The sequence below is a fragment of the Ptychodera flava genome, chromosome 22 (assembly GCF_041260155.1).
Source record: "Ptychodera flava strain L36383 chromosome 22, AS_Pfla_20210202, whole genome shotgun sequence".
Classification (NCBI taxonomy): Eukaryota; Metazoa; Hemichordata; class Enteropneusta; family Ptychoderidae; genus Ptychodera; species Ptychodera flava.
In genome coordinates, this window is record NC_091949.1 from 10,871,649 (window position 1) to 10,892,997 (window position 21,349).

Here is a 21,349-nt window from a genome sequence, read left to right on the forward strand (position 1 = left end):
GCTTTTGGTGCATAATCAACCAGACAGGGGTAGAGTGTAATCACAGACTGGAAGATCTGCAGCTTGAGGCATTCCTTTCCAAACTCCTCCCCTCATGACAAATGGCCACTGAACAATGATCTTCCAGTTTACAGTCACGAAGTTTATTGATAAGAAATCGAGGTCTTTCCTATTCACTGACTCACTAATCATCAAGTAAAAATAATCGTGTGAGTCAAAATTGAAAAGAAAAGGTATTTTTTAAAAAAATCTGAGATCTCTTTTGAATTTGAAATGGATGTCATAATCATACTCTCAGTTTTACATTCACCAACAGCAGAAGTATGCAAGTCAATTAAACAATTTGGCACAGATTTTGACTGGGTCCAAACATGAACGTTGCAAAGGAACGTTAACACCAAAAAATGGCTTTACGGTCAGCTGTTTTGATTTGATATTCTCTGCAATGCTCCATACCTCTACTTTCTTAGAAAGGGCAACATGTACCACGTTCCAGATATAATGTTGAATTTATTGTAATTGAAAAAAAAAAGACTTGGTTATAATTACCATCCAGAATAGATGTGAAAGATTGACAGTTAAAGATCTACTGACTGCATCAGTGATGAGATACAGAATAATGAAAAACGTCATTTCCCTGCAGAACTTTTGACATTTAATGATTCAACATTTGTGATTTAACATCAGGAACCATTGTTGAGTCAAGAAAAGCTTGCGTTTTTTAAAAGAAACCAGATATTTGATGACTTGTTTCTGGACCAGAATATTGTCATCGCGGAGACACGATTTCAATAATTGAAAGATCACGGATGACAGACAGATGCTGGCATCAGTGTTGATCACAAAGTGAATTTATAGTCTGAGTTTGAGCATGGACAAGCAGACTTTAGTTTTCAAACTGATGTTATCATTGCAAACAAGATAGCATCTTCTTCCAGGCAGTCTCCTTCTGCATGACGATATACAGAGATTCTGAATTTCTTTTGGATACAACTCTTCTCTGTATGTGCAGAAACTGAAGAAGAAGATGAAGAAAAAGGGCAAAAGATCATCGTCCTCATCATCATCCTCATCATCATCTTCCTCGTCCTCTTCCTCTTCCTCCTCATCTTCTGGTTCAGGAAAGAAAAAATACAAAGACAAAAAGAAACATAAGGTCAAAGGTCATAAAGTACATGTGATCTACTAAGGTGCAGCAATGTCGTGTTTCAACAAACCAGTGAAAATTGTAATCAAGGTTTATTGAGTAATAACTTCATAGAAATTAGATTAAAAAATGAAAATTATTAATCAGCTTGACCCAGAGAGTTTAGTTCTTACAGCTGCATAAGCTGTATCTTTTGGTTATTTTTTCAGACGGTTTGTTTTGTGGTTTCCCTACACTTTCTGCATTGAATCCCTAAACTGTAATTTAATGCCAAGTATTTAGCATATCGACACAACCTATATGAGTATAATCTCCATTGTTATTGTTGAAAATTGTATTCAAGTCCGGACTAGAATGCATTTGTAAACAATAAACAATGATCACTACACACATACAAGCTGTGTTGACAAAAAGAATACTCGAAATTTCAGCATGACAAACGGATTAGGGTCAGACACGATAGTTGATATACAGAAGCAGAATACTGAAAAACTTGCCACAAGTTACAGCTTATGTCCCTTTAATAGATGATGTATTGAAAAGAATGAAATATGCAGGATTTCATTAACAATAACAAATTTAGAAAGTTCATTTAATAGAAGCATTCCAAGTGCAATACATGTATATGTTAATAAGTTACCAAGTTAATGCAAATCAAGACACAGGACAATTTGTATCAAACTGAATGTGCTTTTAATGTTCTAATTTTGTTCAGTTCTAGGGAAATGTATAAGTTGTATCCAAAAGTTAATCGGGCATTCCAACAGCCACAATGCATGTCAGGCAATTCTGTGTCTGAACATTTTAACAAAGACATATATTAATGCAAAAAATGCAACAAATTTCTAAGTTTCTTTTTCCATACCTCATAAGGCACAGTATAACATAATACTTGAGTCTTTTTACAGACAAAGCTACTTGGCACAGAATCTCAGATTTACAAGTAAAGTTTTTTACCAGCAGTAATTGCTGCCTTCTACAAAGGGGATTAATGTCAGAGCACCCATGATTCCTTCAAATCAAAACAATATGAATGTGTTTCCTAACGTCACGTATAATTTCATAGTTTTCTCGACCAATGAATTCATCAAAGACATTAAAAATTGATACGCCATGTTACAATCACCAAATAATTGTATATCTACGATAACATGATACCGGTACAGTCCAGATGAAATTTGCCCCTACTACCGACAAAGCAGTTGTAGCATTTAATGTCAAGCACAGCTGAGAATGGCGCCATACAACCTGTCCATTTTCATGATCCTCCAGGCAGTTATTGTACTCTAGCAAGGTTTACATCTCAGTCACTGTGACTTTTCAGTCTTCCTTGTAGTAGGAAAATGCCGGAACTTTTGTTGCCTTTTTCCAGTATTTTTGTTCCGTTTATGAACATGGCGCTATTTGAGTAATGATTTGTACTCCCAAAAGCATGTTACAATGCATAGATTTAGCTTGGGAATATCTGCCGTGTGTGTATACAATATGTCTTTGTATTGTTGACAAGTGAATTCTAGTCTAGACTAGAATTATCTTGTCAACAATGATTTGTCTATCCTATAAAATGATAATTGCTTGCAAGGCTACGATAAATAATTTTAACATTACCATACTTGGAGGAGAAGAGCAATATATTCATATTATAGAATAAAGATAATGAAAAAAGCATCAAATATTACAACTCTCATCCTTTTAATACTTTGAGAACTGTTAAGATCTACAAATCCAAGTCTTGCAGCCTAACAACATGTATATAACCTAAATGATTTGGTTGTAGGTTGTCTGTGTGTCTGGCATTGCAGGTTGTTTAGTTCTGTTTAAATTCCTTTAATCAAGAAATCTTTAGAACAGCTTTTTTCATCATGAAATTTTCAAGTGTTTGAGCATGGCGCTATTTGAGTAAACTTTTATGAAATTTAATAACTACTTTAGTAAATTCGTATGGTGAATATTTAGAATTTAATGAGTTGTTCAGTGCCATATAGCATAATTTTCCTTTTATTCGATGTGAAATCTTACCACAGATTGTATCAACCACTAGCTGTGTCGATGTTCCATACAGAGCCATTCATTTTCCAAGGGTCTCCTTTGTAAAACAGATGTCACGACTGCATGACTAGTTCTGTAATATTAATTCCTCTTATCCTGAGCTATTGATTTTGCCAATTAATAGTACAGTCTCTCTTTGTGAAGCTGAAGTTTTTATTTGGAAAAGATCAATAAATTTTATATTCAGTTGCATAATGTTTAGAATGGATACTGAAATATCACTAAGTGTTGATATTAGTGTAAATTATGATAAACAAAAATAGGAACTAGTCTTAAGTATGTGGAGATCAGTTGTTTGGAATGATAGGTGTTGGTCAATTGTTCATAAAGGGTTGTAAAGTTTTAGGGAAGTTAAGTTAGTTTGAGATATTTTTCATCAGCGCAAACAATGCTGATATTTCAGGGTGTGTGCCAAATTGCACTGCGGTTAACCACTTTGCAGTTTTTAAACCCTTTTCCAGCCAGAGAGTATCACTTCCTCTTGTGCCTAGTCAATAATAAAAAGTGGAATTTAACCAAACCTAGAGGTATTTTCACTTATATTGTAGCAGATTTGGTCACCAACAATTGTAAGAACAGTATCTAGGCACAGAGTTTTCAGGGGGCCTTTAAATTTAAATTTAATATTCAAATTTTTTGTGAAAAGTCAACGTATGAGACATGTTACGCCTCGTTGCTTTTAAACAACTTGACTTGAATGTGACATACGAATGCAATGACAATGTAGTGTACAGCCTTAAAAATCACCTAGACATATCATCTGGGTGTTTGTGACATGCAGTTGTCAATCTATTATACTTGTATAGTCAGACAAAACATTGCTGCGCCTTTGTAGCCATCATTTCTCCTGACCATTCCCTCCTTCCGTTTGCTGTGATCTGCTTCCCTTCCCATCATGCCCTTTTCAAGTCATCTGGACACCGCAGCTAATCAATGGCAGCCCAGTTGGCACATACTTCTAGCAGGTACCACGTTTTGTTCAGTATATCTGTGTTTTCTCTTTGCTATGAAAGCAGACTTCAGAAATTGTGCTTGGACCAAAATCAATAACCCATCATTAAGTGGCTTTCTGTATGTGTTTCTTCACGGTATTCAAGGTCAGCCGTTGCAGGCAACTCCAATACTCACAATCAGCCATTGAAACATTTAAGTTTTGGTGACAAAAATGACAGAATTAATATGTGTCTATGTACTTAAGGGTGAACTTAGAGTTTCCTAAATATACACAAGTCAACCAAACTTTTTTACATATCATTTTACCAATCCCATGCCAGTGTAACAGTCACCATAAAAGTATTCAAATATTCCCTGTTTCACCTGGGGTCAAAGGTCACAAATTCTGTCACTAGAGAACTGCCTGTGTTACACTAGCATGATAGTAACGTACACCTGTTCCGGTGATTTGAATGTCCAGGCACAATTTCTGAATGCTACCAAGCTAGCCATTCTTTACTGCTATCTACAAACACATAAAACTTCAGAGAATTAGGTAAGTCTATGCCGGATTATGATTGTATTTTGGATCATGTCAATGAAAAAAGCAATGGATTCGCATGCGGAGTAATTTCCTTTGATTCACATTATTGGGATTCTCTCTTGGTTCACGTTGTTTTTACCTGCCGCTAAGTCTTGTTTAGACTCATATTTCATTGTCACTTGCTCAAAGCAGATGTTAGTGACAGTTAACTTCAATTTCCACTGAAAGAAAATGGCAGATTTGTTGCTCTGATCAATTATCAAGTCAAGATGATTTGTGATTTGACAAGATAATAGAAATACAATAGAATAAGCTATTATTAGCAAATATATATGTTTGTATCGTAAAATTTTCTGTTTATGGATGAAAACAGAAGACAGAGATGAATTCTTCCATTAATACATGAAAAGATCTCTATGATTGATCATCACTTTGATAGAATGGTTTAAAAACTGACCGCAGTATTCCACAAGAAATTTTAGAAAATTACAAAACTTATAAAACAGCAGATGTACAAGTCTGGTAAACTTAACTTTGTCGTTACTTTTTGACTTTTTCACTGAAAGAATGGCTAGCTAGATGTATGCATTATGGAAAACACTGTACTGGACAATCAATGTGGGACACAGAAGTCATCAAACCATCAATTACCCACGATTCTCTTAGATTTCTATCAACAGGTATTTTCCTTTGGAAATGTGCATCCTTGAATATGCAAATTATCATTGCTTCATGTTTGAAAATTAGTTCTCAAACTCTTAAAGAATATTGCTTTACAAATGCTCCAAAAGTTCTGCATCTTTTCCGAGTGTGTAATAAAAAACTTTTGACCATCACTCATCTCTCACCTATGGATTTAGTCCATACAAAAACTGTTTTTAGTGTCAAAAGTGGACTCTGCTTTTGTACAATTTTTTTGTTGTGTTCTTTACAAAACTTGAAAGTCAGGAACTTGGTTTCCCATACTACAAATAATAATTTTCAAAATCATTCTCAAATTCAATATGAAGTACACAAATGCAGATTTTCAAAGTGACAGAAACTTCCTTGACCAATGGTGGAATGCTGTTTGCAAGTATGATTTTCTTGATTCTATGGAACATAAGACAATATCTGTTGGCACATCAATTTCATTGCTCAGTAATACAAAGTGTTGAAATCACAGAACTAAAACCATCCCACATCATTTAATGTCATTAATTGATGCAATCACCACAAACCAGGTTATGTGTAGTATTCAGTATGTACAACACAACTACAAATAGCACTTTATCTCACTGGAGTTTTGAAATGTGCGGTTTTACATTTCTAAGTTTTGAAAAGTGTCATTTCACATTTCTTTGACTGCAAGTTGGTAATCTGTACATCGCATCCTATTCTGGATTTGCCATACTGTGGTGTTTTAGCTGAACACAACGTTGATAATGAACCACATAATCGTACTAAAATCCATCGGTGTGTCTCGTGCAAAGTCTACCTCCAATCTTCTTGGTGTTTGTTCTTGAATTCTTCAATGTTTTATAAACTGTGAGGTATATCGCACTTTTTTAATCACTGTTCCTCAATCAACAATGTTTTAATCACAGGAAGAAGGTTCTATCAAGCCAAAGGCAGGCTTTAACGGTCAAAATGAGGCTGAAGTTTTGCGGAAGGCCATGAAAGGTCTTGGTAAGTCTTGTTTGAGTGGTCATGTCCTGTACAACATTGCCCTCACTATATTGAAGTTGGTGAGGATTGCTATTTCATCTCAGCATGGCAAGATCTGATTGAGGAAGTTCATAGTTTCGAAATAGAGAATAGATACGTTATTACATTTTCCAACTAAATTGATCGAAAAAGTTTCAACTTTCCAATTCCTTTTCACAAAGATTTCTTGTGAATATTTCTGAAATATTCCTACGTGAACGTGTATGATGAGAATGATTTGTGAAAGTATGGTGATACTGTGATTGAAAGCAAGATACATGTAAAACACGCGTGCCTCATACAAGTTATATAAATTTCTTCTAAATAATGTGATTATTTTGCTTTGTGTTCCAGGAACTGATGAGAAAGCCATTATTCATGTTGTAACATCATGTAGCAATGAACAGCGACAGCAAATATTGAAAGATTACAAGACAATGTTTGGCCGGGTAGGTATTTAACCCTCAATAGTATCAAGTTAATACATGCCATGAAACAGAAAATTGTCAACTTTTGTTGAAACTTTTCCTGAGGAAAGATTAAACCGTTCTCTGTCATGATCTAGTATAAAATGACTGGGTGCGATGCAAATTTTTGGATTACAGAAACAGATGCATGTATTCTGTATCGATATCCTTCCTTCAAAAGTTGATGCATGTGATTGTAAGGCCTTGCTTAACGATGCCACTTCACCAAGGAGTTCTGATTCTGCTGTAAAACACAAACAGTTTTGCTTCATAGCATGTTTTGTCATCATTCTTGGCCCCGTGTATCGTAGAAAAATTCTTTGTGCGACATAAATCTATTTATGGTGGCACTGTCAATACAGCTTGTGATTTCACCATGATGTGTGTCTACTGATATGTTCACCATGATGTATGTCTATGGTCACCATGATGTTCACCATGATGTATGTCTATGGTCACCATGATGTTCACCATGATGTATGTCTATGGTCACCATGATGTTCACCATGATGTATGTCTATGTTCACCATGATGTTCACCATGATGTATGTCTATGGTCACCATGATGTTCACCATGATGTATGTCTATGTTCACCATGATGTATGTCTATGGTCACCATGATGTTCACCATGATGTATGTCTATGTTCACCATTATGTATGTCTATGGTCACCATGATGTATGTCTATGGTCACCATGATGTATGTCTATGTTAAGGATTTGGTGAAAGACTTCAAGAGTGAATTGAGCGGTAAATTGGAGAAGATAGTCCTGGCACTGATGCTGTCTGCACCACAATTCGATGCTGCGGAATTGAGAAGAGCAATGAAGGTAACCAATCTCTCCTGTTTTACCTTTCTTTCTTAATCTCCCTGTCCATAGTTCCTCATCATCCAATGCTCAGTCTTCCAAATAAGTGTATTCATTGATGCAAAGTGTATTCATGGGTGCCTTGAATATGCAAATAAGTCAATAAGTAGTCATTATGAATAAAGAAATATTCATCGGCTGAGAATCATGCATCGTATCGTTCTTACTCCCTCTCTTCAACAATAGAGTTGGGTCACGCTATGATTGTGAAAGGGTTAAATGTCAGACCCAGAAAAAACATGCAGTAATTCCTTGATTTGAAAATCTTGACAGCAATATGGAAATGTTAAAGTGAATTTTGTATTTTGCATGAAATGTGTTGAATCATCAGTTCAATTGGCACAGCTCTTTTATTATGGAAATCTGATTTCAATTTTGACAGATTTGTCGATTTTATTCAGTAACACAATGCATTTATTGGTCAGCTTCAACTCCCCTGACTGAATTCATGATTTCATTTGTTTTTGATTGACAGACTTGACCGAATTCACACTTTATACATGGGTTTTTGATTGACAGGGTGTCGGGACTGATGAAGCTGCTTTGATTGAAATCATGTGCACCAGAACCAACGCTGAAATACAGGCCATGAAATTAGCCTACAAGAAAGGTAGAGTTAAACAAATCCATCACTATAGAAATCTTAGGTACTGATTTTATTTTCAGAGTGAGTAAAAATTGTATGCATGCAGATCTGTTTCTTTTGGTAGTTTTGTCAGGAGATTGGTTGTTTACAAAGTATTTGTCAGTGGATTCAACGTTTACAAGAACATCGATCCCTCAGCATTGTTACACTATGTGCAAGACTGTGATGTATAAATTTCAAATCATGATCATAGGTTGAAGTTTCAAGTCTGTTCATATTATAAGGCTTGTCAAGTGTAAAATTGTCATGTCATATTATTCCTTTTGCAATTTTTATCTGCTTAATTCATCATTTTTACATGTATTTTATTTTCAGTCTGGGTTTTCATTATTTTAGTTCTAATGTTTTTAATTTCATCTGTGCTGTATTCTATTTTATTCAATGCATGAAAATCACTTTATAGATGCATTGATGTAATGAAATATATGAAATAGGTTCCATCCAGTAAAGTGTGTTTATCATTTCCCCAGATCATGGCAAAGATCTCGAAGATGCCCTGAGATCGGAGACATCTGGACATTTCAGAAAGTTGATGGTTTCTATGTCAGTGGGAGGCAGAGATGAGAAAGTAGGGGTTGATGTTGCTAAAGCTCAGGCTGATGCCAAGGTGAGTCGGTCATTAACTTTCAGTTATTATGTTTATGTTTATGACAGAGCCTTTGGACTGACAGTGATGACTAGCGCCCTCAGTGTCAATATTAAATGTCAAATTATTCCTCCACATTGAATGTATTTTCAGATTTAATGTCAACTGGATTTAACGTATTTAGAGATATATCATGTGTGTTTTCCAATGGTCAGCTACAACCATACCCCAGGTCTTGCCCTTAGTTCTAACATTGTTATATATAAAGATCAAGTTTATTACAATATTAGCACTGGTAGAGGCGGCTTCATCTATCCTTCCCCATGATCTCAAGTTTGGTGCATTCCCAAGCTTGCTCTTGAACATCTGTTGTAGGTGTATTGACTCTTCTAGTTTGCCACATCCTAGGATAATAATTAAGAATTCTAATAGGTGTTTTCCACTGAATTTTATCAAGGACCCATCCCCTGGTGATCTCCTTATTTCTTTCCATACTTCTTGAATGAGGAAGATTGCAAAGAAACTATACCTTTGTATTAAACTTACAAAGGTGTGATTCATGTTGGAAATGTACTGATTGTAGTTCCTTACTGTCCACCGAGCGTATAGCATTCCCAGTTGTTTTCCAGAGGGAACAAGTTCCCTGCTGTTTTTCAAAGGGAGAAAGGACCTTACGAACTTCAGAAACAAATTATTTTGCACTTGCTGTGAAAACAAGTGACATCACCCAACACTTTCCAGGCAGTGATTTCAATTATGTCACTTCTGTGTTGTTTCCAAGGCATTGTACGATGCCGGTGAGAAGCAATGGGGGACAGATGAATCAAGATTCAACGCCATCCTAGCATCAAGAAGTTTTGAACAGTTGCGTGCGACATTTGATGAGTATGCCAAGATATCCAAACGAGACATTGAAAAATCTATTAAGAGTGAGTTTTCTGGAGACATTGAGAAGGGTCTGCTTACCATCGGTAAGTCACTGGTGTGATTTCAAACTTAGTACATCAAGTTTTGTGAAGTTGGTGATGATATCTTTCATTAGAAAAGTGAAACAAAAGTTATTTTAGAATTCGTTCATGTTACTGAATAAAATGCTGCAAGGAAATTTACACACAAGAAACAAGTTTAACTAAAGTAACAGGGGCCAACCTCACGCATTATGAATCCGATCTTTGTTCCTATGTAAAATAATTCTTTTTATGTTCAAATAGGAGTACAATAAAGCTTACATCAGACATGTTGTCAAGTGTACTTGTTACCAGTCTCACATCATATCCTTGTAAAAGAATTCATGGGCTGGCTCGAGGAAGTGTTCATGTATTGTACTGAAATATAGTGTTCAAATGAATCAAAAACAAAACAGATTACGAAAATATCAGTCCAGCAAAAATGTGTACAGCAAAAGTGCATGCTTGAACTCACATATATGAAGGTTGAACTTTTCAAGATTGTCAGATGATAGTGATAGCTGGTACTAACATCCACAGGTGTCGCAGGCAGACCATACTTGAATCTTTTTCAACTGCCACGGTTTTATCTCAGTCACATTGTCAAATCACTTACATGATTAAAATTTTTGTTTCTTGCAGTGAGATGTGTGCGCAACAAAGCTGCTTACTTTGCAGAGCAACTGTACAAATCCATGAAGGTAATGTAAATAACAATTTATTTAATTTGAATAATCTTTTATAATATTCTGAAATTGGAGATGATGTAATTGCTAAAGTATGCCCTCAGGAAATGTATCTCAATGATTTCAAAATTGTATAATTGACTTTCTGTGAACATTGAATGAAAACCATCTCACTAGTTTAAATCGTATCCTGCCAAGTTCATATGTCGCCATCAGGTCAAGTTGATTAAAACTGGTGAAGCATAGCATGTCCCGTATCGTCCATTTTGACATAGACCCTCGAGAAATACATGTTTTTCTCGAGGGTGTCTATGATTTGAACAAGAAATTAAACATTTGAAGGCCCTGAAAATAGAGACACTGTAAACATGACTTTAAGAGACTGAAGCTGCTATAACAGACCAAGCCAAGCGGGTTAAAAGATGTATGATTTTGGCTCAAAACCACTTTTCACTGACTTGGGAAGTGATACTGTCAGGCAGAAAAAGGGTTTACCCTTTTATTACTGTAGTTTGGTTCAAATCAATTGTTCAGTTCAAATCCATCATTATCTATGGCGATTATGCGTCTTTTTACAGGAAATTCGGGATGAACAGGTTAACAGAATGTAGGAACTGAATGTCTGTTGCATAATTTGCATAAAATCATAGTGTGTGTAAGTCTACGTAGATTTGTTGGGTACAGTTTATTACCAAAGGTAGGGTTTTGTAACTGTAGGATACGTGTAGACTGTAGACAATCTTCATTGAAGTATATTGTCTTTACTGACCCAGCTAATTCAACAGTCATTTTATTTGTTTCATGGTCAATTCTTTGCTCCTTACAGGGACTTGGCACAGATGACGACACTTTGATACGTGTGGTTGTGTCGCGATGTGAAAAGGACTTGGTGCAAATCAAACATGAATTCCAAAGAATGTATTCACAGCCTCTGTCACAGTTCATTGCTGTAAGTACCCATGCGTCAATCAAATATTTCTTTAACATACTAGCTTGTCAGAGCAGACTGCGAAGAACTGTGCATTGTAATTTCAGCTAATCTGTGTAGTTGCCATCTTCATTGTCATACCACACAGAAAAAGTATGTTTATTTGATATTTGTAATGTTCATTTTAATTATTATGAACTGTCATTTAGGACAGAATAGAAAATAGCACAAACAAGAATGCGTGCTACAATGTTGAGCAGGGATCCCAAATTTATATTTGCAATTCAAATTACTATTTATTTCAAAGCTCAGGGAATCTATTCAATAGAACTATTACAATTTCTAAATGTGCCTTGTGACAGTAATTTTTATTGGTCAGTTTCATGAAATTATGCCCAACAGAGACGAGAAAACCCAATATTTGACAACAGACAAATTTTCTTTGAAATTATGTCCCAACCATTTTACAAATTTTTACCCTTTTGAAAGTTTGCAAGTTAACGAATTTTAACAATGACAGGAGTGAAAGAGGAAAACCAATACGGGAAATACTGACTTTGTTTTAGAGTGATGATGGTCAGTAAAACAAAGCTAAGAGTTATTTAACACACATGTGTGTTAGGAAACACAAAACAACATATGAAGACCAACAATGGTTCATTCTTTCATACTTAAAGTGGCACTCCCACTTGGTAACATTTTTAACACATATTTTTTAATGCCAACGGTCAATATTTGACATGGCGACTACGGGCGGATCACGAGATATCAATAAAAATATATCCTCAAAAAAGTTAAAGTTTGAATTCCGGTGGCCCACCTGAATTCAGCTTCCGAACATAGAACGTTTGGCAATGGGGCCATTGTCAAGTAAGCTATGGAGTACGAGTCTATGCTGATGCTGCTGTATGCCACAGCAGTACCATTCGCGTCAGTGATCGGTCATGTCCCGCTGGAGCAAGCCGAGTCTTACTGACTCAGCAAAAAAACGAAAAACATAGTTTGCTGATTCCACGAGAATTCACGTAGGTGACTAGCACAGATAGGTGTTGTTGATAGATAGCATGCGTAGTGGCCGCGGCGTGGTATGCGCGCATACACACGCTGCGGCCGCTATGTATCGAACCACGCGTAGCTGTGTGGCAGACGACAAAATGTAGTCATTAGAGGCAACTAATATTTTACACGGAAAAACTGATATCTATGTGGTATTGTTTAATATCTAATACAACTGATTGAGAAAAATGAAAACGACAAAACTAAGGAGAAGTTTCAAAAAAGAAATACCAGAGGTAAAGGCATTGATAATGATGTATATAAAGTCATCGCAGTAGGAGGTAAATTTATTGCGTCATTCGAACGTTTTTGGACTCCTTAGAATATCGTCAATCAGCACAACAACACACTTTCAGGGGATTTCAGGTCATAACCAGAAACAATCGTAAAACTTCGGGATGTGAAAAATACGCTCGGGAAATGACATGTTTTTATTGATATCTCACGATCCGCGCGGAGTCGCCACATCAAATATCGACCGTTGGCATTAAAAAAATGCGTTTTAAAAATGTTACCAAGTGGGAGTGCCTCTTTAATATCCTCCAAAACATTATTAAAACCCCATACTTTGATCCCAAAGTTTCATAACAGTTCCTTGTTGCATTTGCTATATATTTTGACAATATGGTATTGTTGTTAATCCATCCAAACTTTTATCAGGATAACCAATTTGCATTGATGTAAAGTTGACAAACAACTTTTGCTTTTAAGGCAGGACCCTACAGACTTAACAGTGTCACTAAATATCTACTGAGACCATGTATCAAAATGATTGTTTTATTTCCAATGACTTGACATTCAAAGCTTGTACTTTTGTTTTTCTTTATGCAGGATGATACATCTGGTGACTACAAGAAAATTCTCCTGGCTATCGTCGGAAATTAATCACCAAGTGCACATTGAATTAAAGTGATGTAACAGTCATAATTCTTAGATTTTGAAAATCTATTTCAGAGTAATAAATTTCGGGAAACTTTAATCTAGATGGCAATATAGCTATTTACACGTTAATTATGCACGATGATAAAAACTTGATGTAATAACAAGAGGATAGGTCAAGTATTATCCATGTCATCTATTTTAGATAGTCTTTGTCGGAAAAGAACTTTCTATGAATGAATTTCCAGCACTTTCAACTGATTAGTTGCTGCTAAATGCAACCACTAGAGGGCGCTAAATACAACCACCAGAGGACCGCTTGGCATAAGCATTGAGACCATTTTTTCTACGAAACATGAAATCTAACAAAGATTATCTGAACATATTAACTTTTCTCTCCCAGATATATATGTAGGAGATAGTATTTAAATACATCTTTGTGCACCTATCAATCTCATTTTATATGACAATATTGCCTTTATACACCTGTGCCTACAACATACAACAGAGAAATATTAACTTCATCACTTGGACACACTTCTCTCTGCTGTCTACTCAAAACTATCATGAAATTGTGTCAGCTTTTCTTAAAACATTCCTGTATGCTTGATCTTCTTACACTAACCATTTGAAACATGAGTTTTTGCTGGCTGACAACTCTCACAAAGTTTGACACTACATACACAAGTGCCTGGAGGAAATGCAGAAAAAATCATGGCATGATTTGAACTTTTCTCACCACAAGAGGAAATTTAGTTTTAATTATCTTTTCAGTTTGTAAAGAGGCTTGAAAATTGTTATTTTAGCTGCAGATTCTCATATTTTTCGGCAAGAATTTTGAATGTTTTAAAGCTTACAAAGAAGATCCTGTTAGCATAAATTGACTGCAATAAGATTGATTTCAGTAGAATCATGAAGTCTATTTATACCGAAGACATTACTTTCAACTCGTTTTTTTTAGATAAATCTCCCTGTTCATTCTCATGCATTTAGAAATAAAGCACAGATGGAACTGCTAAACCACTTGTGTATCGTACCATACTGTTAATCTTCACAACATGCACGCAGGAGGACTATCTCTGGGTACATTGGCTTGATTGGACACACAGTAGATGATGAAATATTCTGCTTGTATTTGTCAGACTCCGATAATGAAAGGACATTCCTACTTAAGGGCAGCATGTGCCTCAAAAGTGAATGACACAAACCTTTGCTTATGCATTCCTCAAGGAAATTTTCAACCATATTCTTTCAAAATCATTGGTTAAAAAATCTTGGGTCACCATGCAAATTTTGGAACTAGAGAAAAAAATTACCTTAAATTTCCTGGTATTTGAAATTCAAATGGCTGCCATCTTTGTGTTAACTCTATGGAAAAAAATTACATTTTCAATTTTCACAAAAGTAAGATGAAGAAAAGTTTAAGTACCGGTACTCAAAAAGCTTCAAAATGAGCCCCCACAAGTGGTAGATCAATGGAAATTTGTAAAAAACTGGGTCTGAATACCATGAAAGGATAATTACAAGAACAGAGACAGAAGAAATTGATGATGAGTATATTGAATGATTAACTGATGAAAACGATTGGGGAAACTCAGAAATGTTTCATGTAGTGAGAGGTTATGAAGACTTCATACAAAATTAAATGATACATTGGATGGATGTATGTATGTAATGCGACTGCTGTCAAATTCACTCAATGTAAACCTTCCCTGGTACACAGTTACTGTTCTCACATCTATCCGAGTCTACATCTCAAGGAATGATTCCATGCTTAATTGCCCAGGTCTAAATTGTAACAAAATTACTATCATAGGTTGTAAAGGAGATTTTCATATTTTTTAGGACAATTTAAGGAAGCAGAAAGAAAGGGCCTGTCTTTATTTTTCGAAGTCAAACACTGTGATGCATGCAAGGTAGTGAGAGTGAGGAGAATGATTGACAGAAAATTCAAATCCTTGCTTTCGTTCACCTTTCATTGTTTGCAGTTACAAGGTTTATGAGAGTGTGATCTTGTCACTCAGCATGAACGTATCTCAGCAGTCAAGTTCATAGACGTTGATCTAACATATCAAACACAGTAAAGAATGCAGAGAAATGTCTCCACCAAAATTTTATTTACCCTGTCATCTGACAAGGGCACGAAGGAGAACTTTTTTGACCTAGGAGTCACAAACGACTATAATGATATACATCCCATATTGGTTGCAACACCACAACAACTGTACAGTAAAAATATACACGCTAATAATATTTGAGGTGATACTGAACAAGTCAGAACATTTATAAGATTGTGTGATGTAGCGCCCCCTACGACAATATCTTCAACTACATGTCATCTCTCCCAGCCATCTCCTAAAAAGCGGCTGATTACTAAATGGTCCAAACTTTTAGGTTTCAGTAGTGAGTCTTGATTTGCAAAGCATAGCTTACTCTTGAACAAAATGCGACAAAAATAGCATGTTCAAATAAATATGTACAGATACTTGCTCAGTAAAAAAGGTATTCCTCGTGATGACACATGGCCAGAATTAGAATAATCATGACATTTATATATAATTTCCTGGTAATCCTCCCGTGAGATTCTGAATACATTTCTCACCATTTCATAAAACATTGGTACAGTGATTGGTTCGCTGTTCATGGGCAGTATGCGAAACTCATGCAAAATCTCTACTTGCCAATAGGCCAGTAACTCAACCCTTTGAGTGCTGTAATTTTTCCCACAAAAATTACAGTGCAACATTTTACCAATTTTCTGTAAATTTTTGATAATTTTGGACAAAATGGACATCACATTTCATAGGCTACAGATGTTTATCAAATATATGACAAAAATCTGAAAAAATACACTCGGATATATATTGTAAAGGCGAAAAAATTGACTTTGGCACTCCAATGGTTAAAAAAGCACTGGCCCACAAGGAAATCAAATGATCCTCAGGTCAAATCCTGTGTTGTACCAAATGCAATGCAGATTTTTAACGGCACTAGGGCCAAGAAGATTTGAATACAAAAAGACACCACAGCACTTCAATATCGTAGAATCAAACTGTTAAGACAAATGAAGATGACTGCAACAGTGACACTATTTGACTGCAACGAGATCTTGAACCTGACACATACATAACTTTTTTTGAAAAGGTAGATATATTCCAACACGATGGCATATAAAACACATCTACATAATTGTATATATATGTCAAGCGAACGAACAAAATCACAAAGCAACTTGTCTCAAAAATTTATTCATTTAACTGGAAAGAAGAGAATGAACGAAAATATAAAAAATCGTATCATTATATAAATGCGTTCAGCACACATACACCCTTCTTCAAGTCTTACATGCTAAGGCTTGAGAACATTAAGGAAAATAGAATTTCAGTTGCATAACTAGACTTGGTTCAAGTCGGTGAATTTCAAAAAAAATAAAATCATTTATGATAGTTTCTCTTGTGTCTCTCCTATTTCGTACAAACCTATCCGGAATTTGGCAGCTCACGCCAGGTTTTCCCAGCGATTGAATGCGTCACGTTTGAGTCTGCGCAGTAGTGAGTTAGTTTCTGCCGGATTCACCAACATAGGATTGGAGGATAACTTTGATCCCATCAAGAGAAGTTGAATTTCTAATATTCAAAACACTATTTTACAAAGGAAGGCACATGCATAATATACAAGTGAGCAAATTGAATTGCGCCAACACTCTCCCGTGAATGAGTGACGCAAGGTCCTTCGCCTAGCGCCCACACTGTAAAGTTAAGTGTTCAAGGATAGAACACCAATTAAACGCCTTTTTGTAACACTTTTTGAACGCGTCTAGACGTTCAGAAATTTAACACTAGGTGTTCAACCAACGTTCAATTTTGAACACACGTGTGCAGATTTTGAACGCTATGTGTTCATCAGACACTATATTGAACACCATGGTGTTCCATATCTGAACACACGTTGCACAGGAAATGTGTTCAAAAAATTGAACGCTTTTACGCGTTCAAAGGGCTGTAACACTTTTTGAACGCATGGACGCCGTTCAACGATAAGCGTGTTAAAGGCTAGAACACATGATGCGCGCTTGTTGAACACCTTTAATTTTGGGCGTTCACGGGGTGTTCAAGCCTTGAAATAACATTACAGACCATTGATATCCAGTAAAATTATTTTATTCTAAAAATACACGAAACATTTCTAAAGTAAAATACAATAATTTACTGTATGTATGTAAAGTTGTCAGAGGAAAAAACCAAAAGTGTTAACACCTTCCTATCAAAAACATAAGCAATAAAAATCACCATATTGTGGATTACATTTATGTTCATACTTGTTTAAAATGTACAAAAATCATCTGAAAAAGCTAAAAATTTGGCATACTTATTGTGTTGAAAAGACGTACATGTATGAAATGCATAATCCATTTTTGTAAGATAGTTTCTTAAAGACATTTCCTCTTGTATAGACAATTGTAAATTTTGAAGGAAAAAAGTTAGTCAAGGCTTCTCTGGTTCACATGGTATATAGTTGTCAACACTAAATTAAACACAACATGTCAAGTTGTCAAAGTGTCACAGTAAGGCACAACATGCAGAAAGTGGGGAAAGTGGGTCCTTGGCAGGATAACACCTATTTCTTTGTCCAACAAAGTCCTTCATAAACGAAAAGGTATGTTTGTTTGTAATATCTTTAAATAAACCCTGACATAAATTGGTGACATTTCAAAAATATACTTCTCAGAAATTTAAAACATATTGAATTTCGTAAAGACCTTTCAAATTCTGGTATACCCTGTTTTGAAGAAAAATCTTTGGTTGCCACACATCCACCTATTTAGCTGACAGCAAAGCTAAAAACCAGTTGCTAAATACAAGAGACGTGTTGTGCTACAATACAAAATAATCTACGGTTTGGTAGCAGGCTATGATCAACTAAATGTTATAAGGGCATAAGCTTTCAAAGACGTGAAGTCTCCTTCATCAGATGCAAGGGGGGATGAAAAATTGAAGCAGAAAGTGACAGAAAATTCAGAGTGAAAATTTCAGAAAAATCAGTAATTCAGAGTGAACATTTTTACTCTGAATGGTCTGTCGTTTTCAGCTTTAATTTAAATAAGAGAGACTACACGTCTGCGAAAGCTTATTCTCCGGCGACATTTGGTTGATCATAGCAATAACATGCTACCAAAGCTTAGATTAATTCAGAACAAAAAATCAGAAATTTATCAAAATTCAGTTACTGACCCTTGGAAGTTTAAATCTACATTAGAGATGAACTGAGGTTCTCAAGCTTGTTTCCAGACAGCTACCTGTACACTCATCTTCTTCGTTATCTGTACCACCAGCTTCTATAACAACTCTTCGATTTTCAGTTAAATCAAACTTTTTACATCCTGAAAAAAATGCAACAATAGGTAATATGGCGATATGAAACTTTAAATGGGGCTGATTAGGGTTTAGGAAAAGGGGAGACTTTCATATAAGCTTACAGTGCCTCTCTTCAATACTGTTACAAAATATTTGCTGCTTCTTGTCATCAACTGATTAAAATAAAAAAGCCAGACTCTCATATGCTGAAACAATACATTGTATTACATGCGATTGTGTCTACTAAAAGACATGTGTTTTAATAGCTGTGATTACGCAGCGGTACTATGCAAGGCGTATCGATCGCGCTCAGGTCAAGGGTTATCGCTACATGTGTTGCGATGACCCTCGACCCGAGTGAGATCGATCGATAAGCTATGGCCAAAAGTATCACTGCGTAGTCACAGCTAGTTGTTGGTATAACAGCCACTGAAAGAAAAAAGGTTTCTTCACGTAGTTAAGCTATTTCAAGGTACAATACAATTAATTTCAAAGGACGATAATATAGATGCTTCAAAAATCTAATACCTTTTACTATTTTGGAGAGGAAACTTACCCTTTCTGGTCTTGCTTCCGCACGATCACGACTTCAGGGTGCACTTTCAAGAAAAATGTCGCAACTTCCGTTTTGATGCATCATGGGATAGGAAAAGACACCAAACTTGAACACCAAGTGTTAAGAAGTAGAACGCCTTTTGCACGCCGATGTTAAAATTAAAACGTTCATGGTGGTTTTCTGATTTTCTTTTCTAATTTTTAAACTTTCAACCCTTAATAAACGTGTAAAATTATTTTGTATACCTCCTTTTTAAGAAAAAACATGCTTTCAGCAATTGTAGGCCGGAAATATTTTTCACTTAGTGTGAAATTCGTTACACCAAAATCCGTGTACGTTTACCGGACAGTGAATTAATAGTAAATTATTATAGCCATTGTAAAGTAAAAAACACAAAAGACTGTTAATTGTTTCACAGTATTGTAAAATTTCTGTGATGCTGAGTTTTTGAACACTTGAAGGAGGTCGTTGTTAACACATAGTGTTCAGGTTTAGAACATCATTGTTAATATTATGAACACTAGTGTTAACAATATGAACAGTAGCCGTTCAAATTTGAACACCGACATGTACATTTTGAACGCGTAAAGACGCGTCTAACGTCCGCTATTTTTACAGTGCAGTACCAATCAGTCTGTTGAGATTTTATAAATTCGAATTTCCCGTTTTGCAAACTCCTTGAATGAATAATTTTAGTATTTTTGGATAATTTTGTCGGGTTATACAGCAAAACATTCGGGTAAACTTCTTTATTGAAAGTTGCTGACCCGCTTCTTTTGGAACAACAGGACAGTCGTGTCTGCTTCTTTCACCGACAACCCCCCTCTCCCAGCGCCCATAAAATCGAAAAGAAAACGCGAAAAATATATTTTACAAACAAAACAAAACAATACGAATGGAAAATACATGAGAAGTTACATCCGACCAGATGAACGTCACTCTTTACGGTAACAGAGAAATAGATTCAAGAGAATGAGGTTTTGTCGCCCAAGATCTCCTTGCAATGGCCGATATGAATTATAACGGATGTTTTTTTTTCTTCGTAATTGATGTGAACCTTGTCACAAAATGACAATTTTGAGATATAATTCCAATTTGAGAGATGATTATTTTAATTAGATTATTGATAAGTGATTTCTAAAAATACAGAGTTGATTATTATAAAGCCCTTGATAACCTGCAGACGACATATCTGTAAATATGTGTTACTAATCCACAATTATTCAACAATTGTAATTTGAGTTTTCAATGTCAGGTAATGAATTATTTTTCACATCGATAGTCAACACCTTACATCATTCATTGACACTTTAATTCAGTGTTGACAAGATGAGGTGAATATTGTGTGCGTCAGTGAATCGGAATAGGTCAGTTAAGTAAGCGAAGAGACTGAAGTTAGAGAAGTTGTGGTAAAATTGCAGATGGCATCAATGCCATGGATGGGGAAAACGGTTAGGCCAAGTACTGAGCCATTAGGGACACTGCATTGTTCAAATGTTGGCTGTCAGAGGATGATATGAAGTTTGTTCGTTCATCTTGGAAGCTGGGATGTCTAATTTTGTTCTACTGTGTTCTAGGTCGTGTTCGTATTGTCTTTACTAGATTGAGAGATAAATATATGTAGTCGTCAACATGTTTAATGTTGAGCGATTCTGTCAAAATGCAGGTATTTTCTCTGTGTTATAAGATGTCAGTTTTAAACTTTGTTTGAAATCATTGGTTGACGAGTAACTTTTGACGCTTCCTTAGAATGTCATTCCACTTCCTTTATCTAACGGTTTGATGGTATCTCACGCACCGTTTTCTGATGGTGTTCTTCATGACATGCCTTCGAAATGGGATGTTTTCTATTCTGTGTTTTTGAAGGGGAAATTCAGATGAATTCGAGGCTGCTATGTGTATCGATGTTCATTTTGGTTTATGCTCGACGTGTAATGCGACATATTTGTTGACGTGATATGCATATTTTGTTCTCTGTTTCAATTTCAAACAAAGAACTTTATTTAAAGAGCCTC

The 21,349-nt window shown here is 35.6% G+C and overlaps 2 protein-coding genes across 4 annotated transcripts in view; one reads left to right on the top strand and one right to left on the bottom strand.

Moving 5' to 3' along the window:
* The window catches only part of LOC139122653 (annexin-B12-like), a 47,572-nt gene extending 33,128 nt beyond the window's left edge, over positions 1 to 14,444 (top strand). For all 3 annotated transcript variants that reach the window (XM_070688246.1, XM_070688249.1, XM_070688250.1), the window contains 9 exons: positions 6,260 to 6,341; positions 6,714 to 6,808; positions 7,544 to 7,657; positions 8,216 to 8,306; positions 8,813 to 8,949; positions 9,710 to 9,899; positions 10,518 to 10,576; positions 11,388 to 11,510; positions 13,377 to 14,444. In XM_070688246.1, coding sequence (XP_070544347.1) covers positions 6,260 to 6,341; positions 6,714 to 6,808; positions 7,544 to 7,657; positions 8,216 to 8,306; positions 8,813 to 8,949; positions 9,710 to 9,899; positions 10,518 to 10,576; positions 11,388 to 11,510; positions 13,377 to 13,430 — 945 coding nt within the window. In that variant the 3' untranslated portion in view covers positions 13,431 to 14,444. The remainder of the gene's footprint in view (positions 1 to 6,259; positions 6,342 to 6,713; positions 6,809 to 7,543; positions 7,658 to 8,215; positions 8,307 to 8,812; positions 8,950 to 9,709; positions 9,900 to 10,517; positions 10,577 to 11,387; positions 11,511 to 13,376) is intronic.
* The window catches only part of LOC139122663 (uncharacterized), a 249,372-nt gene that overhangs the window by 127,097 nt on the left and 100,926 nt on the right, over positions 1 to 21,349 (bottom strand). The window lies entirely within an intron of this gene.